General features: G+C 37.3%; 1 protein-coding gene across 2 annotated transcripts in view; it reads left to right on the forward strand.

The window, feature by feature from the left end:
* KDM1A (lysine demethylase 1A) overlaps positions 1–15,718 on the forward strand; it is a 62,727-nt gene that overhangs the window by 25,181 nt on the left and 21,828 nt on the right. For both annotated transcript variants that reach the window (XM_005676880.3, XM_005676879.3), the window contains 6 exons: positions 4,636–4,769; positions 7,892–7,970; positions 8,611–8,703; positions 9,986–10,092; positions 11,623–11,704; positions 14,782–14,876. In XM_005676880.3, the coding sequence (XP_005676937.3) occupies positions 4,636–4,769; positions 7,892–7,970; positions 8,611–8,703; positions 9,986–10,092; positions 11,623–11,704; positions 14,782–14,876 (590 nt within the window). The remainder of the gene's footprint in view (positions 1–4,635; positions 4,770–7,891; positions 7,971–8,610; positions 8,704–9,985; positions 10,093–11,622; positions 11,705–14,781; positions 14,877–15,718) is intronic.

Here is a 15,718-nt window from a genome sequence, read left to right on the forward strand (position 1 = left end):
AACTATAAGATTTTTAACTTCTAGGAAAAAATAAAGGGTTAAATGATTTATAGGAGCCCATCTGGAACAGGTAAAGTTTGTTCCAGGAATCCAAAGTAGAGTTGTCTGGATTTCATCCTTAACCTCTTAAAGGATGTTATTGTATATGCCAGTGCTCAAAACTATTTTGCATATACATTTTGATAGACTTGGAATAGGTATCACTTTTGGAGTTTGTCACTTTTCAACTCTTAAATCTACTTCAAAGTTATTGATTACAATTGTGTACAGCAGGTCCAGGGAATATTTGTATTTTACTCTCTTGGATCAGAGATACTTCAGTGGTAGTATCTAGGGGATCCAGAATGTTAGAAGTAGACTTCTTTAAATGCTGTCCAAAGGATTGAAGTTTGATAATCAGTACATGGTTGTCTTAGAGGAGTTAAAATTCTCATTTATCTGGCAGATAAATCTTCAACAGTGCTTTTCATCAAATGATGCATGATTAGATCTTCCATGGAACTGCCAAGGAGCAGGGGTAGCTTTTAGAACTTTTAATCTTGAAGAAATAGAGTTTTCTTGTTGCTTTTTGTTTTTACGTGAATAATTAATAAATTTACTCTTTCGCTTAAGAAAACAGTATGTTGTACTGCTGAGAGTAAAGCAGACTTCCATACAAAACTGGTGCTACTAATTTAATAGTAGAACCTGAGCTTAGGTGTTTCCAGGAATGGTGGTGACTACTCTGAACCCATCAAGGTCTCTTTAGATCTTCATCTTGTTCAGCTTGTTCAGAAGCATGCATTTGTGATATGATCAGTCTGAGTTAGAAAAGTATGCTTATAAGTAATCAGTGTTCTTCTCTTAACAAAACCATGTGACCCTCAAGAGTATCTTGGGAACAGGATCATATCTTGACCTTAAAAGATCACATCAAGTTGGTATTTACATCCTCAACCTTAAAAGTTAGTGGGGAACTTGAGGTCATCTTACCTAGTTTTCTGCCTTCAAACATGTGGTATTTGTATCACCCCTGTTTTGTCAGTTAGGTCCTAAAACACAAAGTTAAATGACTGGGCCAGGGATATACCAGCAGTGGAGCAGTGAGAACCCAGAGGTCTTGTTTCTTATGCATATACTGTTCCTTATACTCTCCCTCATAGAATCATTTAAAGTGCGCATTTACCCTAAAAATTAAAAATCGAAAGCATAAGAGATGCTCTCCTGTTTCTTCCTTTTTCTCTCTTTTTCTTCTTTTATTTTAAAGCTATTATTAGACTGGATGTAGTGCATCAGGGCTTCCCTGGTGGCTCAGATGGTAAAGAGTCCACCTGCAGTGCAGGGGACCCAGGTTTGATCCCTGTGTTGGAAAAGTCCCCTGGAGAAGGGCATGGCTATCCACTCCATTATTCTTGCCTGGAGAATTCCATGGACACAGGAGCCTGGCAGGCTACGGTCCATGGGGTTGAAGAGTCAAACATGACTGAGTGACTGACACATGGTGCATCTATAGTTACTAATTTTAAGAAGTTTATATGTACATCTTATCAGGCTCTTGGTTCTGTCCTTTAGCTAGAAATCTGCTGCTGCAGCTGCTAAGTCGCTTCAGTCGTGTCCGACTCTATGCAACCCCATAGACTGGACTATGCAGCTAGAAATCTAGTTATAGTTAAATTTTATCTACTTTAATGAAGGGAGGCGGGAAGCCAAGAAACCCTCATGAAGGTCTTTTCTTTTGTGTTGTCATATCCCTGTTACTTTATTCAAGATGCTGCCTGTGTTCTAACAGAATTGGAGGGAAATGGTTTCTTGGAATAGAGAGGTCCTAGAGCCTCACTTTCCCCCTCCCTTTTTCTGTCTAATTAATAGATCGAGAAAGGCCCCTTAAATATGTAACTACTTTTACTTTGTTTTCAGAGAAAGTATGAGGCAGTCAGACCCTTAGGGCAGTTAAGCTTTAGCATGACTGCACTTTGAAAGGTAATGCTGGAAATATCCTGTGTTGAAGTGGTAAGAAAGACAAAGGGTAAGATTGGTATGTAGGCAACCTTGGGGCTTTTAAAAAAATGCAGTGTCTTTGAAGCATTCTGAATTTCCAGAATACCAGGCTCTATTAAGTACATACAGACACCAAAGTATAAAACTATTCCAGAGCCAAGTGTAAGTTACTTGTGAATTGTATGTACTACTGATACTTTTAATAAGGATATTGTTAAAGACAGTTGTATTCTGTAAGATTCTTCCCTTTAAAGGAGATAGTGGTCTGTTCATTTTGTACTATTTTTAAAAGAAAGAATGTTTTGATTTAGCTTCTGAGCAGTTTAATTTCCAAATTTTTTGTTTCTTTGGGGAAAAGTTAGATTTTTAAATCTTGTACTTTTCATCTTGGTTTTGATAATGGTTTCCTTCTTTTAAATACTAGTCTCATCCTTAAAAGCTAGAAGGAAGGCAATAATTACTGAGAATTTTTAGGGTCCATTTTTCATTTTTAAAATTTAATTTTAAGAATAATTGGGTTTTTTTAGCTATTATGCAGAAGTTAGAGATGGAGAATATTGTTATTCCACATGTACATTAATGTTACAACTTTGGGCTTCTTTAATTCCTTTTGTTAAACTTGATATTTGATCAAAAGATAATTTAAAACTCATGACTGATATAAAATTTCTTAATTGTTACATTTTCTCCAGTTTTCTCAAATTAGACAAGTATATTAAAGTGATTTCCGTTGATAACACTTGGAATGAGAAACCTTTAATGTAAGATTTAGTGGGATCCCCCCCCACACACACACACACATGGTTTTTCTGGCTGTCATGACAGTAGTATTTTGCAATGGCATTGATAGTTAGGGAACACTTATTAAACAAGTACGTAGAAGATAATATAACTAAGAAAGAAAGCTACCCTGTTTTGGGGAAGAAGTAAAGTTTATAGAGTTCATTGGTTTTCTTGTTAATAGTATACACTCATGAAATATACCAAGATATAACCTATATTTGGTTCAAATACTCAGGGTTATTGAGTAGATAATATTTCTTACAAATGTGACATGTTTTTGGACTTGGCTTTATTTTTTGTTTATTATGATTTGGGAATACGGGACTGGGAACTTTGAAGCTGTAAAGTATTGGAAACTTTCAGTTTACCGAAATAACCTATACTTCGGATAGTCAGCATTTCTTCTTTTCATTCCTTGATTTCCTGCTCTACCCTCCACAGTATGGCTGTTCCTTTTTTTCCTTATAGAATAATTTCCCTGAGAGTCTTTTAATTTTAGGTTGTGATTCATTGAATGTGAGGATTATTAATTTGATATAGTGTTGTAAATACTTTATTTATGCCCTCATTACTTACTGTGGATGAATGGGTTTTAATGCTTGTCTCCAAGAACAGCATTCCCTAATGTACAGTAGCACTGGGCATTTTTGCTTATCCTCTTGTTAATCATTGTTTTTTCCTAAATCGTGTTTGGACGTCTTTACGGAAACAGTGCCTCAGTAGCTTAACTGTGATTCTCTGAGCCCCACCTGACCTGCCTCGTTCTTTTTGTTCTCCTGATCTCACTAATGCCTTTTCTTTAGTGTTGCTTCCATCATCAGTGCTTCCAACTTCGTTTTTTTGTGCTTTTAAATGATTAAACATGGATATCTGGTACCTGTTTTATTACTTACATAATTACTTTAATGGTATTGAATTTTTAAACTCTTTAAATTATGTCTTGATATGTGCAGAAGCTGATGGTTAAGTATATATTTATAAGATCATCCTAGATAGAGAGCACCAAAATCCTAACCCCTGGACTACCAGGGGAAGATCATCTTAGAAATAAAAGTAAAATATATGTAAATGTATTTCTTAGAACATCTTATAAAGATGTACTTAACCACCAGCTTATAAAAATTTCAATTTAATCCCAATTTAAGACTTATACTTGTTAAATAAATTATATATATGTATATGTAGTACTATATAGTATATGCAGTAACATATTTTACTTGCAGTTAGTAGTAAAGCATTTCTAATGTTTCTATCAGAAAAGATGGATTTCTTGCTTTCTTTTGTCTCTTCATTGTAGTCGGCTTAGTTTCTCTCACTGCTTGCCAGACGTTGAATTATGAGAACTAGTGGACGGTGCCGTTGATGAGACAGTATGTTCGTTATTAAACGTTAGATCCTCTTCATGTTCCCTGTTGTTGTCCTAAAAAAAGTATGTGATTGTGGTTTTCATTCCATAGCCTCTTTTGCTTTCTTGTTAGTCTTTTCTCCTTTACTCTTGTTCTTTAGTTTTAAATTTTATTGTATACGGTTAATAGTGCTAAGTTTAGTTAAGGAGTATCCTCAAGTATTTTAAAGTTTTTTGTGGATGAAGAAAAGATTCTAAATGCCATGTTACGTTTTTTAACATATATTGTTTCTCTCATTAGTAAACTGATTTTAGGAATGTTAAGCTCAAATGAATGACTAATTTTTAAGGGTGTTTCAGCTTTTGAGCAAATTGAAAGTTTTTATTTTAAAGAAGTGAGATCAGTCTGTGAACAAGGCAAAGCTCTACAGAAGTTCTTAAGGCAGAAAAGGAGTTCGAGGCATAATCATTATCCCTAGTTCTATATTCACTTGCACGTTTCCCAGAAACCCTTTGCTTTTTTTTGCTAGGCGTGGAGGGTGCAGCTTTCCAGAGTAGACTTCCTCATGACCGGATGACTTCTCAAGAAGCAGCATGTTTTCCAGATATCATCAGTGGACCACAGCAGACCCAGAAGGTTTTTCTGTTCATTAGAAATCGCACAGTAAGTTTCCTTGTTAGTTTTTTTCCACATGAATTCTAAAAGGTACATATTATTTTATATAGAATATGGGGGGAAAAGTAGAGAGCAAAGAATTTTTAAGTTACCTATAATACTATTATCCAGAGATAACCACTGTTAAAAATTAGTTTTTTTCCTCTAGGTATTTTTTTAAATGTACATAATTTTTCTTACAAAATTGAGATTCTCCTTCTGTGCATTCTTTGGATTCTTTTCATTCTTCAATAACCTTATAAACACACGATAAGAATCTTTATAAACTTTTTAAAAATATACTTTAAAAATAATCACTTTGTCTTTCCTTCTCAGCATAAGAGAAACCCTTATTCTGTTATGCTCATCTGGTTCATCATCCTCCTTTGGCTAAATGATTGATTTTAATATCTGTGTAATATTTATTTGACAAGTGGGTCATACTTTTAACTGTTGGGCAGTTAAATGTCCATTTTACTTACTAAAGTGAAGCTCTGAACAGCTTTATACATTGTTGACTCTCATCTCTGATTATTTCCTTACGATAGAATTCTAGATAGATTTCTAGAAGGAAAACTACCTTCTCAAAAAGTATGAATACTTTTTAAGATTTGATACATGTTGTCAGATTACTTCCCAGAGAGCCTGACCCAGTTAATGCCCTCATTGAGTAAAAGTGAAAGTGTTAGTTGTTCAGTCCTGTCTAACGCTTTGCGACCCTGTGGACCGTAACCCACCAGGCTCCTCTGTCCATGGGATTTTCCAGGCAAGAATACTGGAGTGGGTAGCCATTGCCTTTTTCAGGGGATCTTTTCAACACAGGGATCTGAACTCAGGTCTCCTGCATTGCAGGCAGATTTTATGGTGTGATTGATGATAATCTGTGCTGCTGTAGTAGGCCAAGATCATTTATCTTCCATTTCTTTGATTACTTAGACTGATTGCTTTCAATCATATTTGTTAGTCATTTGCATTTCTTCTGTGAATTTTTCTTTCATGTTCTTTATTCATCTGAAGTTCTTTTTTTTTTTCTTTTTTTTTTTTTAATTTGGCTGCTCTGGGGTCTTAGTTGGCCTGTGGGATCTAGTTCCCTGACTAGGAATCAAACCCAGGTACCCTGCTTTGGGAACCCAGTCTTAGCCGCTGGACCACCAGGGAAATCCCATCAGAAATTCTTTAACTGTATACTGTTCAGAACATATTTGTTACACTCTGAAAGTAAAAGTGTTAGTCACTTCAGTCGTGTCCAGCTCTTTGCGACCCCATGGACGTAGCCTGCCAGGCTCCTCTGTCCATGGAATTCTCAAGGCAAGAATACTGGAATTCTCAAGATAAGAGCCATTCTCTTCTCCAGGGAATCTTCCCAACTCAGGGATTGAACCAGGGTCTGCTGCATTGCAGGCAGATTCTTTACCTGCCGAGCCACCCGGGAAGCTACTCTGGTGAAACAGAGTAGAAGAAATTCATGTTGAATTTCAACTATTTTGGATATAGCTAAATAGATACTCAGAGATGTCTTTTTATTCACCACTAACATCTTTATTTTGACCATTAGATTGTAAAACTACTGCTAAATTTGGGTTGTTAGATGCCATTTAGCTAGAGTGATTGGTAGGTTTGTGTAGTAGTGAATAAAGGTTCTTTTCTGTGAAGAAAAATTGGGTGTTTTTTTTAAAAAGTGAGTGAGTGGAACTGTCTTAATGTGCATTTTTAAGGCTGATTTGTCTTACAATTGAATCAGCTTCTGTGCATAGCTTGTTAACACTTGTTCTAAGTAGATTTCAGACAAAATTGTCATTTTGTTGTTTCATCTGAGGGAAGTTTTCACTTTTTACTTGCATTTCAGTGGTAGATTTATAGCGATCTCTGTTTCCTCTGATTCATTCCCTGTGACAGAAGTCCAGGGAAGGACTAGCACAGATTTAGAGTTGTGGTCTCTGGCTATAAAACAGAATTTAAGTCATTCTTTCCTATAAGAACTGTGTCAATTGTCTCATGTTAAATTGCATCCTTTGCATCCAGATTTTAAAACCACAATTTTAGAATTATTCAACTAGAACATGTGATGTGAGTTTTGTATTATAAGATGGAAGGAGGAAGAAGGCTTATGTTGAGGTTTGATGGGCTTGGGCCCATGGCATGATTGAGGAATTCCATTTTCCTTTTGACAGTGGCCACAGAGAAAAACAGAGGGTCCATATGAATTTGGTCATATCTCTTTGTAACTGAATTTATTTACACATTAACTCCTTTGAAATTTGATGGAGCAGTATTTAAGATTTAAATATGATAATATTCCACTGGTCTTGCCTTTTGTAGGTATGTATTCAGTTTGAAGAGAATTCATGTTAGAGGCTATTGATTGTACTGTAATATTTGTCATTCCTCATTTTACTGCTTTTCCATCAGTATTAGAAATAATTGACTCTTTTCTTAAATACACAGCTTCCTTAGCTTAACACAGTATTCTAGTTTTTCTCTTGCTTCCCTGGTTGTTGTCTTCTCTGAATGATTTGTAGGGTTGTCCTTAACAACAGGCCAACTATGTGAACTGGTTGGAGGTCCTTAAGGTCCTCTCCTCTCTCCCCTGTTCTTTCCTGCTAGGAGCCCTTTTTCTGCACACTTGACTTCAGTTATACCCATAAGCAAGAGGCTCTAAACCTCAACTCTGAACCCCAGCTACATATCTAGATGCCAGTCTTTCAGCTCCTCTTTTGTCTTTAAACTCAACTCATGATCTCTTATTTCAGTGTCCCTCATTCAGTAAATGGTATACCAATTCATTTAGCTGTGCAGGCTAATAACTGAGGAGTTATCTTTTGTACACACTTGTGACCACATATCTAATTGATCATTTAATTTTGTATCAACTCAGTATCTCTGGACATATCTAATCCAGATTTAAATCCTTGTTGCTCCCCAGCTGAATGATCTTGGCAAGTTACTTGGTAGGCCAAATATTTCCCAGCTTCTTTAATTAGTCACTCATTTGCCATGGTTTTGTGTTTTATTAGTTTCTTTGTCAGAAATAAAACCCTTACTGTTTCATTGAAAGGAAAACCCATATTTGAGGCAATCAAATAGTATATGTCTATTTGTATGTAATACAATTTTCCATCATTCAATTACAGTTGCAGTTGTGGTTGGATAATCCAAAGATTCAGCTGACATTTGAGGCTACTCTCCAACAATTAGAAGCGCCTTACAACAGTAAGTAGTATGTTCCATAGGACTGGTCTTGAACCAGATTGTGAAAATTGATATTTTCTTCCAGAAGCTCATGGCTCCTTGATAATGAATTTGTTAATTAATTTTCATATATTCATTTTATTTCACACTTGTGCTGTGCAAAGTGAGCCTTTTAACAAAACTGTTTTGTGTGTTTGTAATTGTTCTTCTAAATTTTTATTTGTGTTGACAGGTGAATGAGTTGAAGAAATTGCTAATAATCTCTCCAGACCTGTGTTCCAGCTTTAATCCACAGAGCACTTTGGTGGCATTCATTTGGCTGTATATTTGGCTTTCTCATTTGCCACTTGCCACCAGTGGTCTTGTAAAGACTTTCCCAAAGTAAATGAGCATAATACTACTATTTAAAGGGTTGGTTTTGTCCTTTGTTTCATCTGTATTAGGATGTCATTCTTAAAAATTCAAGATTATGTGATAGGCATTTTGGACTACCACACAGACTAACAGTTCTCAAAATCACTTTTCTAAAGGAGTCATATGACTTGAAGCTTATGGAAAAGATGAATAGAATGACTTCATGATGCAGAAATAAAGGAGAATCAGAGTTTTCTATTTAAAGTGCTAAAAAGATAAACGTGTATTTAAATTCTTTTTTCTGTAGGTGATACTGTGCTTGTCCACCGAGTTCACAGTTATTTAGAGCGTCATGGTCTTATCAACTTCGGCATCTACAAGAGGATAAAGCCCCTCCCAAGTAAGGACTGGCCAATGAATTTCATCGTTTTAGATTAGATTTCAGGAGGCTTTTAGCGTTTTGTTTTGATTTCTGAATCCATATTTAGAGCCAGAATATTCCCAAGTTTATCTTCTTATAAGTCAGATTTAAAGTAAAATCTCCTTATAAATACGAATTTCTTATACTTTCTGGTTTGATAAATACTTGGTAAAAGAGATGAATTTCCAATTTAAAATAGTTTACTAAAAATGAAAAATCAGTTATGAAAGTAGGAAGTTTGTTTTCTCTCATTGAGCAGTTCTTTAATGCAGTGCTAAGGGTTGCATTTTTATTTTTTTCAATGCTGTTTACCCCTTTAATGGTGTCTGGATAATGTCTGCCAGGAATCAGAAGATAGGGATAATCTGAGAATTGATACATCTATCTGTCTATTTGCACTCTCTGGTGACTCAGACGGTAAAGAATCTGCCTGCAATGTGGGACACCTGGGTTTGATCCCTGGGTTGGGACGATCCTTTGGAGGAGGGCCTGGCAACCCACTTCAGTTATTCTTGCCTGGAGAATCCCTATAGACAGAGGAGCCTGGCAGCACAGTCCATGGGGTTGCAAAGAGTCGGACACAACTGAGCAACTAAGCACACATATCTGTTTATAATACATGTATATTTTTGCTTTAATAATTTCTTAAAATTTATATATTTATCTGGCTATGCCTAGGCTTAGTTGTGGCATATGGGATTTTTTAGTTGCAGCATGCAGGATCTTTAGCTGCAGCATTCGAACTCTTAGTTGTGGCATGTAGGTTCTAGTTCCCTGACCAGGGATCAAACTCGGGTCCCCTGCATTGAGAGCACAGAGTTCCAACCACTGGACCACCAGAGAAGCCCCCTCTGCTTCAGTAATTTTTAAGAAAAGGAAAGACTGCAGAAGTACAGCTTATAGAAAATAGCTTTAAGAATCAGTTGGTTGACTGCTCAAATTGTCCTAGTATAATTGTGATGTTAATATGGGAGATTATGCATAATAAGTTTACCAAGGGTCACAGACACTGAAGCATGTGAGTGAAGTAATGAGAAAGTAAATTTTAAGGTAAAGAATTCCATTTATGAATTTTAAACATTGAGTTAAAGTATAAGTCTCAGATATTTGTTAATTTGGATTCATATAGTTTTCCTATTTTGAAAATAACTGAATTTTTTACTTTGTGAGACATCATAACATAAGGAATTTAGAAATTTTCATGATAAAAACTATTCAAACTGTAACAGTGTTTTAATTTTTGTTCATTTTTAAATTTCAGCTAAGAAGACAGGAAAGGTCATCATCATAGGCTCTGGGGTCTCAGGCTTGGCAGCAGCTCGTCAGTTACAAAGTTTTGGAATGGATGTCACACTTCTGGAAGCCAGGGTAAGAGTTTTAGTTTGGGTTTAGAAGCCCAAACTGATGAAAATATGGTAAGGAAATTATCTGTGGTAAATTAAGGAATCATACAAATTGAACTAAACCAAATTGATTTAAATAATACTCAGAGTATTTTGATAGTATTAATAACTACATCGAATAAAGCATTTTTGACAGTGAGACTTTGAAAAGGGCTCAGTGAGTATTTAGAGTTTGTAAATAATCTGTATAGCCCTTTGCTATGTATTTTCAGGTCATTGTTTCTTACAATTAGCAACTTTCAATTTGGGGCTTTGTTGAAATACCCTTTATAGAGTGCAGTTACTTTTAGTGGTGGCTGTATTCTGTTTGATAGTAATAGGAGAGGAGTTGCTTCTCAGGCAGCAGCTGTCTTTTACAGCCTTGGTAAATCCAAGATACTGGCTCCCTACCATTAGTCCAGAGAGAGGAATGGAAGCTGAAGGAGGACGAGGATGATGGCACAGAGTAGAAAAAAAGAGCATCCCATTAGGACTGTTCAGCTCATTTTCATGAGTAATGAGATTTAATTATCTTTCAGTGGCTTAAAGACCTCTGTGGGCTCCTGCCACTTAAAATAGCAACAACAAAAACACACTTCTCACATAACCTAAACCATCTAAAATTTAATAAAAGCTTTCAAAATGTTTTGTGCAGTACAATCTAAATTTAATTTTTTAAAATGTTCTTTTCAGATAGTATGGGGAAGTCAAAATAAATAATTTGTGATAGTCTTACTAAAAATAACATTTTATTCCTTAATTGGAAAATATCTGTGTGCCTGTGTATCCTATGTACTGAGAATACAGTAAAGAATAATGGAGGATCATTATGATTCCTACCCATGTGTATAGGTTTGTCTTGTTTTGCTTTTTTTCATGTGTTGGTCTGGAGTTTACAGAGTACTCATGTAACTTATGACTGAGGTTTCACTGCAGCTCAGAAAGATTTCCCTATACTTGAAAATCTCCTGTCAGCAAAGATCATACTTGGGCCTGTTTAGAAATGAGAGGTATTGTCAACCATTCATGTTCAGTAGACACTGCCCTTGGGCATGAGGCTGCATGGAAGAGGCATTTCTCAGAGAAGTTGTCTATCAAGTCAGTCACACCTGACTTTGACACTGAGGACAAGAGTCAGAACATGGTGGTAGAAAAATGACCTTAAGTGTTGAAATTTGTGTGCAGGTATTTTCTATGTGGGTGGCCCTTGCTCAGCCTGTACAATAAGTGGTATTAGAGACATTGGGGTTGAGAACTAATAGTACCTATAACTGATGTCTTCTGGCTATTAAATTTTTTCCTATCTCATAGCACTTAATTCTGTTCCTTTGATGTGTCATTCATTATCTCCCATTCCCTCAAATAGTTAAACTTCATTTGCTCTTTGCGCTAATGTCATACTTCATGTAAACTCTACAGCTTTTTCTTTTTAAGTTATCAAAGAGGGCTGAGATGGTACTTTGCCAGATTATGATTAAACTAGAATTAATTTTAGCCATTTAATTTTTAAAAACAGGATCGTGTGGGTGGACGAGTTGCTACGTTTCGCAAAGGAAACTATGTAGCTGACCTTGGAGCCATGGTGGTAACAGGTCTTGGTAAGTAGTTCTTAGTTTTGTGTTATGATTTCAGGGTCTGAGACTCACAAAGTGGTTTGACCTTATAAAGTCATAGATTAAGGTTTTAAATATATTGGTTAGGATTCTGTTCTTAGTCTTAGATGTATGTGCTCAATCGCTCAGTCATGTCCAGCTGTTTGTGACAACCTGGAAGGTTCTTCTGTCTGTGGAGTTTTCCAGGCAAGAATAGTGGCGTGGGTTGCCATTTCCTTCTCCAGGGGATCTTCCCCACCCAGACATCAAACTTGTGTCTCTCATGTCTCCTGCATTGGCAGGTGGATTCTTTACCACTACACCAGCTGGGAAGCCTGTTTTCAGAGTTACTGAAAGGTAAATTGGCAAACAGTTTTCTGAAAAGATGTATCAGTATGTGCATAATTTAAAATGTGTGTAGATTTTGCCCTGGCAGATCTAGTTCTAGGAAATTAACCTAAAGAAAATAGATGAGTGAACCATATTGTGTTCAAAACATTTTCAGTTTTGTAACAGAATGTTAGAAACCGCAGATTAGAAGATTAAATTGTTATTCAGTGAGAGCTGTCCACCTGCTAAAAATCTGTAGCTCCATATTAACATGAAATTATGTCCACAATTTATTGCTAAGCTGAAAAGTGATTATAAAACAGTGCTTGTGTTATGATCCTTTTGTATGTAGTGTCTAATTTTACACATGTAAAGTCTAGAAGGATCTGTCAGTTCAGTCGCTGAGTCGTGTCCGACTCTGTGACCCCATGAATTGCAGCAAGCCAGGCCTCCCTGTCCATCACCAACTCCGGAGTTCACCCAAACTCATGTCCATCGAGTCGGTGATACCATCCAGCCATCTCATCCTCTCTTGTCCCCTTCTCCTCCTGCCCCCAATCCCTCCCAGCATCAGAGTCTTTACCAATGAGTCAACTCTTCGCATCAGGTGGCCAAAGTATTGGAGTTACAGCTTCAGCATCAGTGCTTCCAAAGAACACCCAGAACTGATCTCCTTTAGAATGGACTGGTTAGATCTCCTTGCAGTCCAAGGGACTCTCAAGAGTCTTCTCCAACAGCACAGTTCAAAAGCATCAATTCTTCGGCGCTCAGCTTTCTTCACAGTCCAACTCTCACATCCATACATGACCACTGAAAAACCCATAGCCTTGACTAGACGGATCTTTCTTTGTTGGCGAAGTAATGTCTCTGCTTTTGAATATGCTATCTAGGTTGGTCATAACTTTCCTTCCAAGGAGTATGCGTCTTTTAATTTCATGGCTGCAGTCACCATCTCCAGTGATTTTGGAGCCCCCAGAAATAAAGTCTGCCACAGTTTCCGCTGTTTCCCCATCTGTTTGCCATGAAGTGATGGGACTGGATACCATGATTTTATTTTTCTGAATGTTGAGCTTCAAGCCAACTTTTTCAGTCTCCTCTTTCACGTTCATCAAGAGGCTCTTTAGTTCCTCTTCACTTTCTGCCATAAGGGTGGTGTCATCTCCATATCTGAGGTTATTGATACTTCTCCCAGCAATCTTGATTCCAGCTTGTGCTTCTTCCAGCCCAGCGTTTCTCATGATGTACTCTGCATAGAAGTTAAATAAGCAGGGTGACAATATGCAGCCTTGACGTACTCCTTTTCCTATTTGGAACCAGTCTATTGTTCCATCTCCAGTTTTAACTGTTGCTTCCTGACCTGCATACAGATTTCTCAAGAGGCAGGTCAGGTGGTCTGGTATTCCCATCTCTTGAAGAATTTTCCACAGTTTATTGTGATCCACACAGTCTAAGGCTTTGGCATAGTCAATGAAGCAGAAATAGATATTTTTCTGGAACTCTCTTGCTTTTTCGATGATCCAGCGGATGTTGGCAATTTGATCTCTGCTTCCTCTGCCTTTTCTAAAACCAGCTTGAACATCTGGAAGTTCACGGTTCATGTACTGCTGAAGCCTGGCTTGGAGAATTGTGAGCATTACTATACTAGAGTGTGAGATGAGTGCAATTGTGCGGTAGTTTGAGCATTCTTTGGCATTGCCTTTCTTTGGGATTGGAATGGAAACTGACTTTTTCCAGTCCTGTGGCCACTGCTGAGTTTTCCAAATTTGCTGGCATATTAAGTGCAGCACTTTCACAGCATCACCTTTTAGGATTTGAAATAGCTCAACTGGAATTCCATCACCTCCACTAGCTTTGTTCGTAGTGATGCTTCCTAAGACTCACTTGACTTCTCATTCTAGGATGTCTGGCTCTAGGTGAGTGATCACACCATCGTGATCATCTGGGTCGTGAAGATCTTTTTTGTACAGTTCTTCTGTGTATTCTTGCCACGTCTTCTTAATATCTTCTGCTTCTGTTAGGTCCATACCATTTCTGTCCTTTATCGAGCCCATCTTTGCCTGAAATGTTCCCTTGGTATCTCTAATTTTCTTGAAGAAATCTCTAGTCTTTCCCATTCTGTTGTTTTCCTGTATTTCTTTGCATTGATCGCTGAGGAAGGCTTTCTTAACTCTTCTTGCTATTCTTTGGAACTCTGCATTCAGATGCTTATATCTTTCCTTTTCTCCTTTGCTTTTCGCTTCTCTTTTCACAGCTATTTGTAAGGCCTCCCCAGACAGCAATTTTGCTTTTTTGCATTTCTTTTCCATGGGGATGGTCTTGATCCCTGTCTCCTGTACAATGTCATGAACCTCCGTCCATAGTTCATCGGGCACTCTGTCTATCAGATCTCGTCCCTTAAATCTATTTCTCACTTCCACTGTATAGTCATAAGGGATTGGATCTAGGCCACACCCGAGTGGTCTGGTGGTCTTCCCCACTTTCTCACATTCCAGCCTGCATTGGCATCAGGCGTGCCTGGTCTGTGATGTTACTGATTTTTGGTACCAGGTTGAGTGACTGAGCACACACACACTGTGGTTTGCTTCCTTCTTCACGCTTACTTATGTATTTCTTTTACTTTGGGCATTTTTTTGGTATTAATTCACATACCCTAAGCTTTGATATTTTAAAATTTGAGTAAAAATATTTTTGCTTTGAAGTTTTTGTTCCCTTTTCATAAGGTATGTGAATTTAATTGCTGGAGTTTTTTTTAGGAGGGAATCCCATGGCTGTGGTCAGCAAACAAGTAAATATGGAACTGGCCAAGATCAAGCAAAAATGCCCACTTTATGAAGCGAACGGACAAGCTGTAAGTTGACAGCAAACAACTTCATACAATTTCTTTGGTTCAGTTGAAAGCAATTTTGGGGAAATAATGTGGGTGAATATACACACATACAAATATGAACTGAGGGTAGAAGTAATGTGGCTTTATTCAGATCCTTAACTCTGAGCTATATAGGGAGGAGTTATAATAGCTGCTTAGGTGCCTCAATACTTAATGAAAGTTAGGCTAGTCAAGTGATTAATTTTTTTATTTGGCTGTGGCCACCTATACCCTAAGAGACCTGTAGAATTGACCACCTGATTCTTCATTTCTTTGTATTGTGCCTCCCATCATGTGCTTTAGCTTTGTGTGCTCTTCATGATTTCAGTTTTATGTTCCTAGGGTCAGGTTTTTGATGGGCTAATAGTGAATGGTAGTACTAAATTGATGCTTAGGTAGGTTAAAGTATTTGTTTATCAGAGGCATTTGTTGTTGTTGTTTAGTCACTAAGTCACATCCAACTTTTTGCAACCCGATAGACTGTAGCCTGCCAGTCCGTGGGATTTCCTAGGCAGGAATACTGGAGTGGGTTGCCATTTCCTTCTCCAAGAGATCTTCCCAACTCAGGGATCGAATACACTGCGCACCAGGGAAGCCCAGATAGGAGCGTCCTATAGTCAGCGTGGCAGTAACCTGAAAGTGATGTCTAATGTGGGAGAGTAGGAGTGTTTTAACAACTGCTTGGTAGGTTATATGTCAGTTCTAATTTTTAGGGGCCTGTGAAACTCAAAAGTTTGTTTTCAATGGCAGTTTTGCCAGCTCCCCTGTTAGGAGTAAAAGAGACTCTAGTTCTCAGGATATAAACACATTATCACCTTTATATT

Source organism: Capra hircus, chromosome 2, assembly GCF_001704415.2.
Source record: "Capra hircus breed San Clemente chromosome 2, ASM170441v1, whole genome shotgun sequence".
Lineage (NCBI taxonomy): Eukaryota > Metazoa > Chordata > Mammalia > Artiodactyla > Bovidae > Capra > Capra hircus.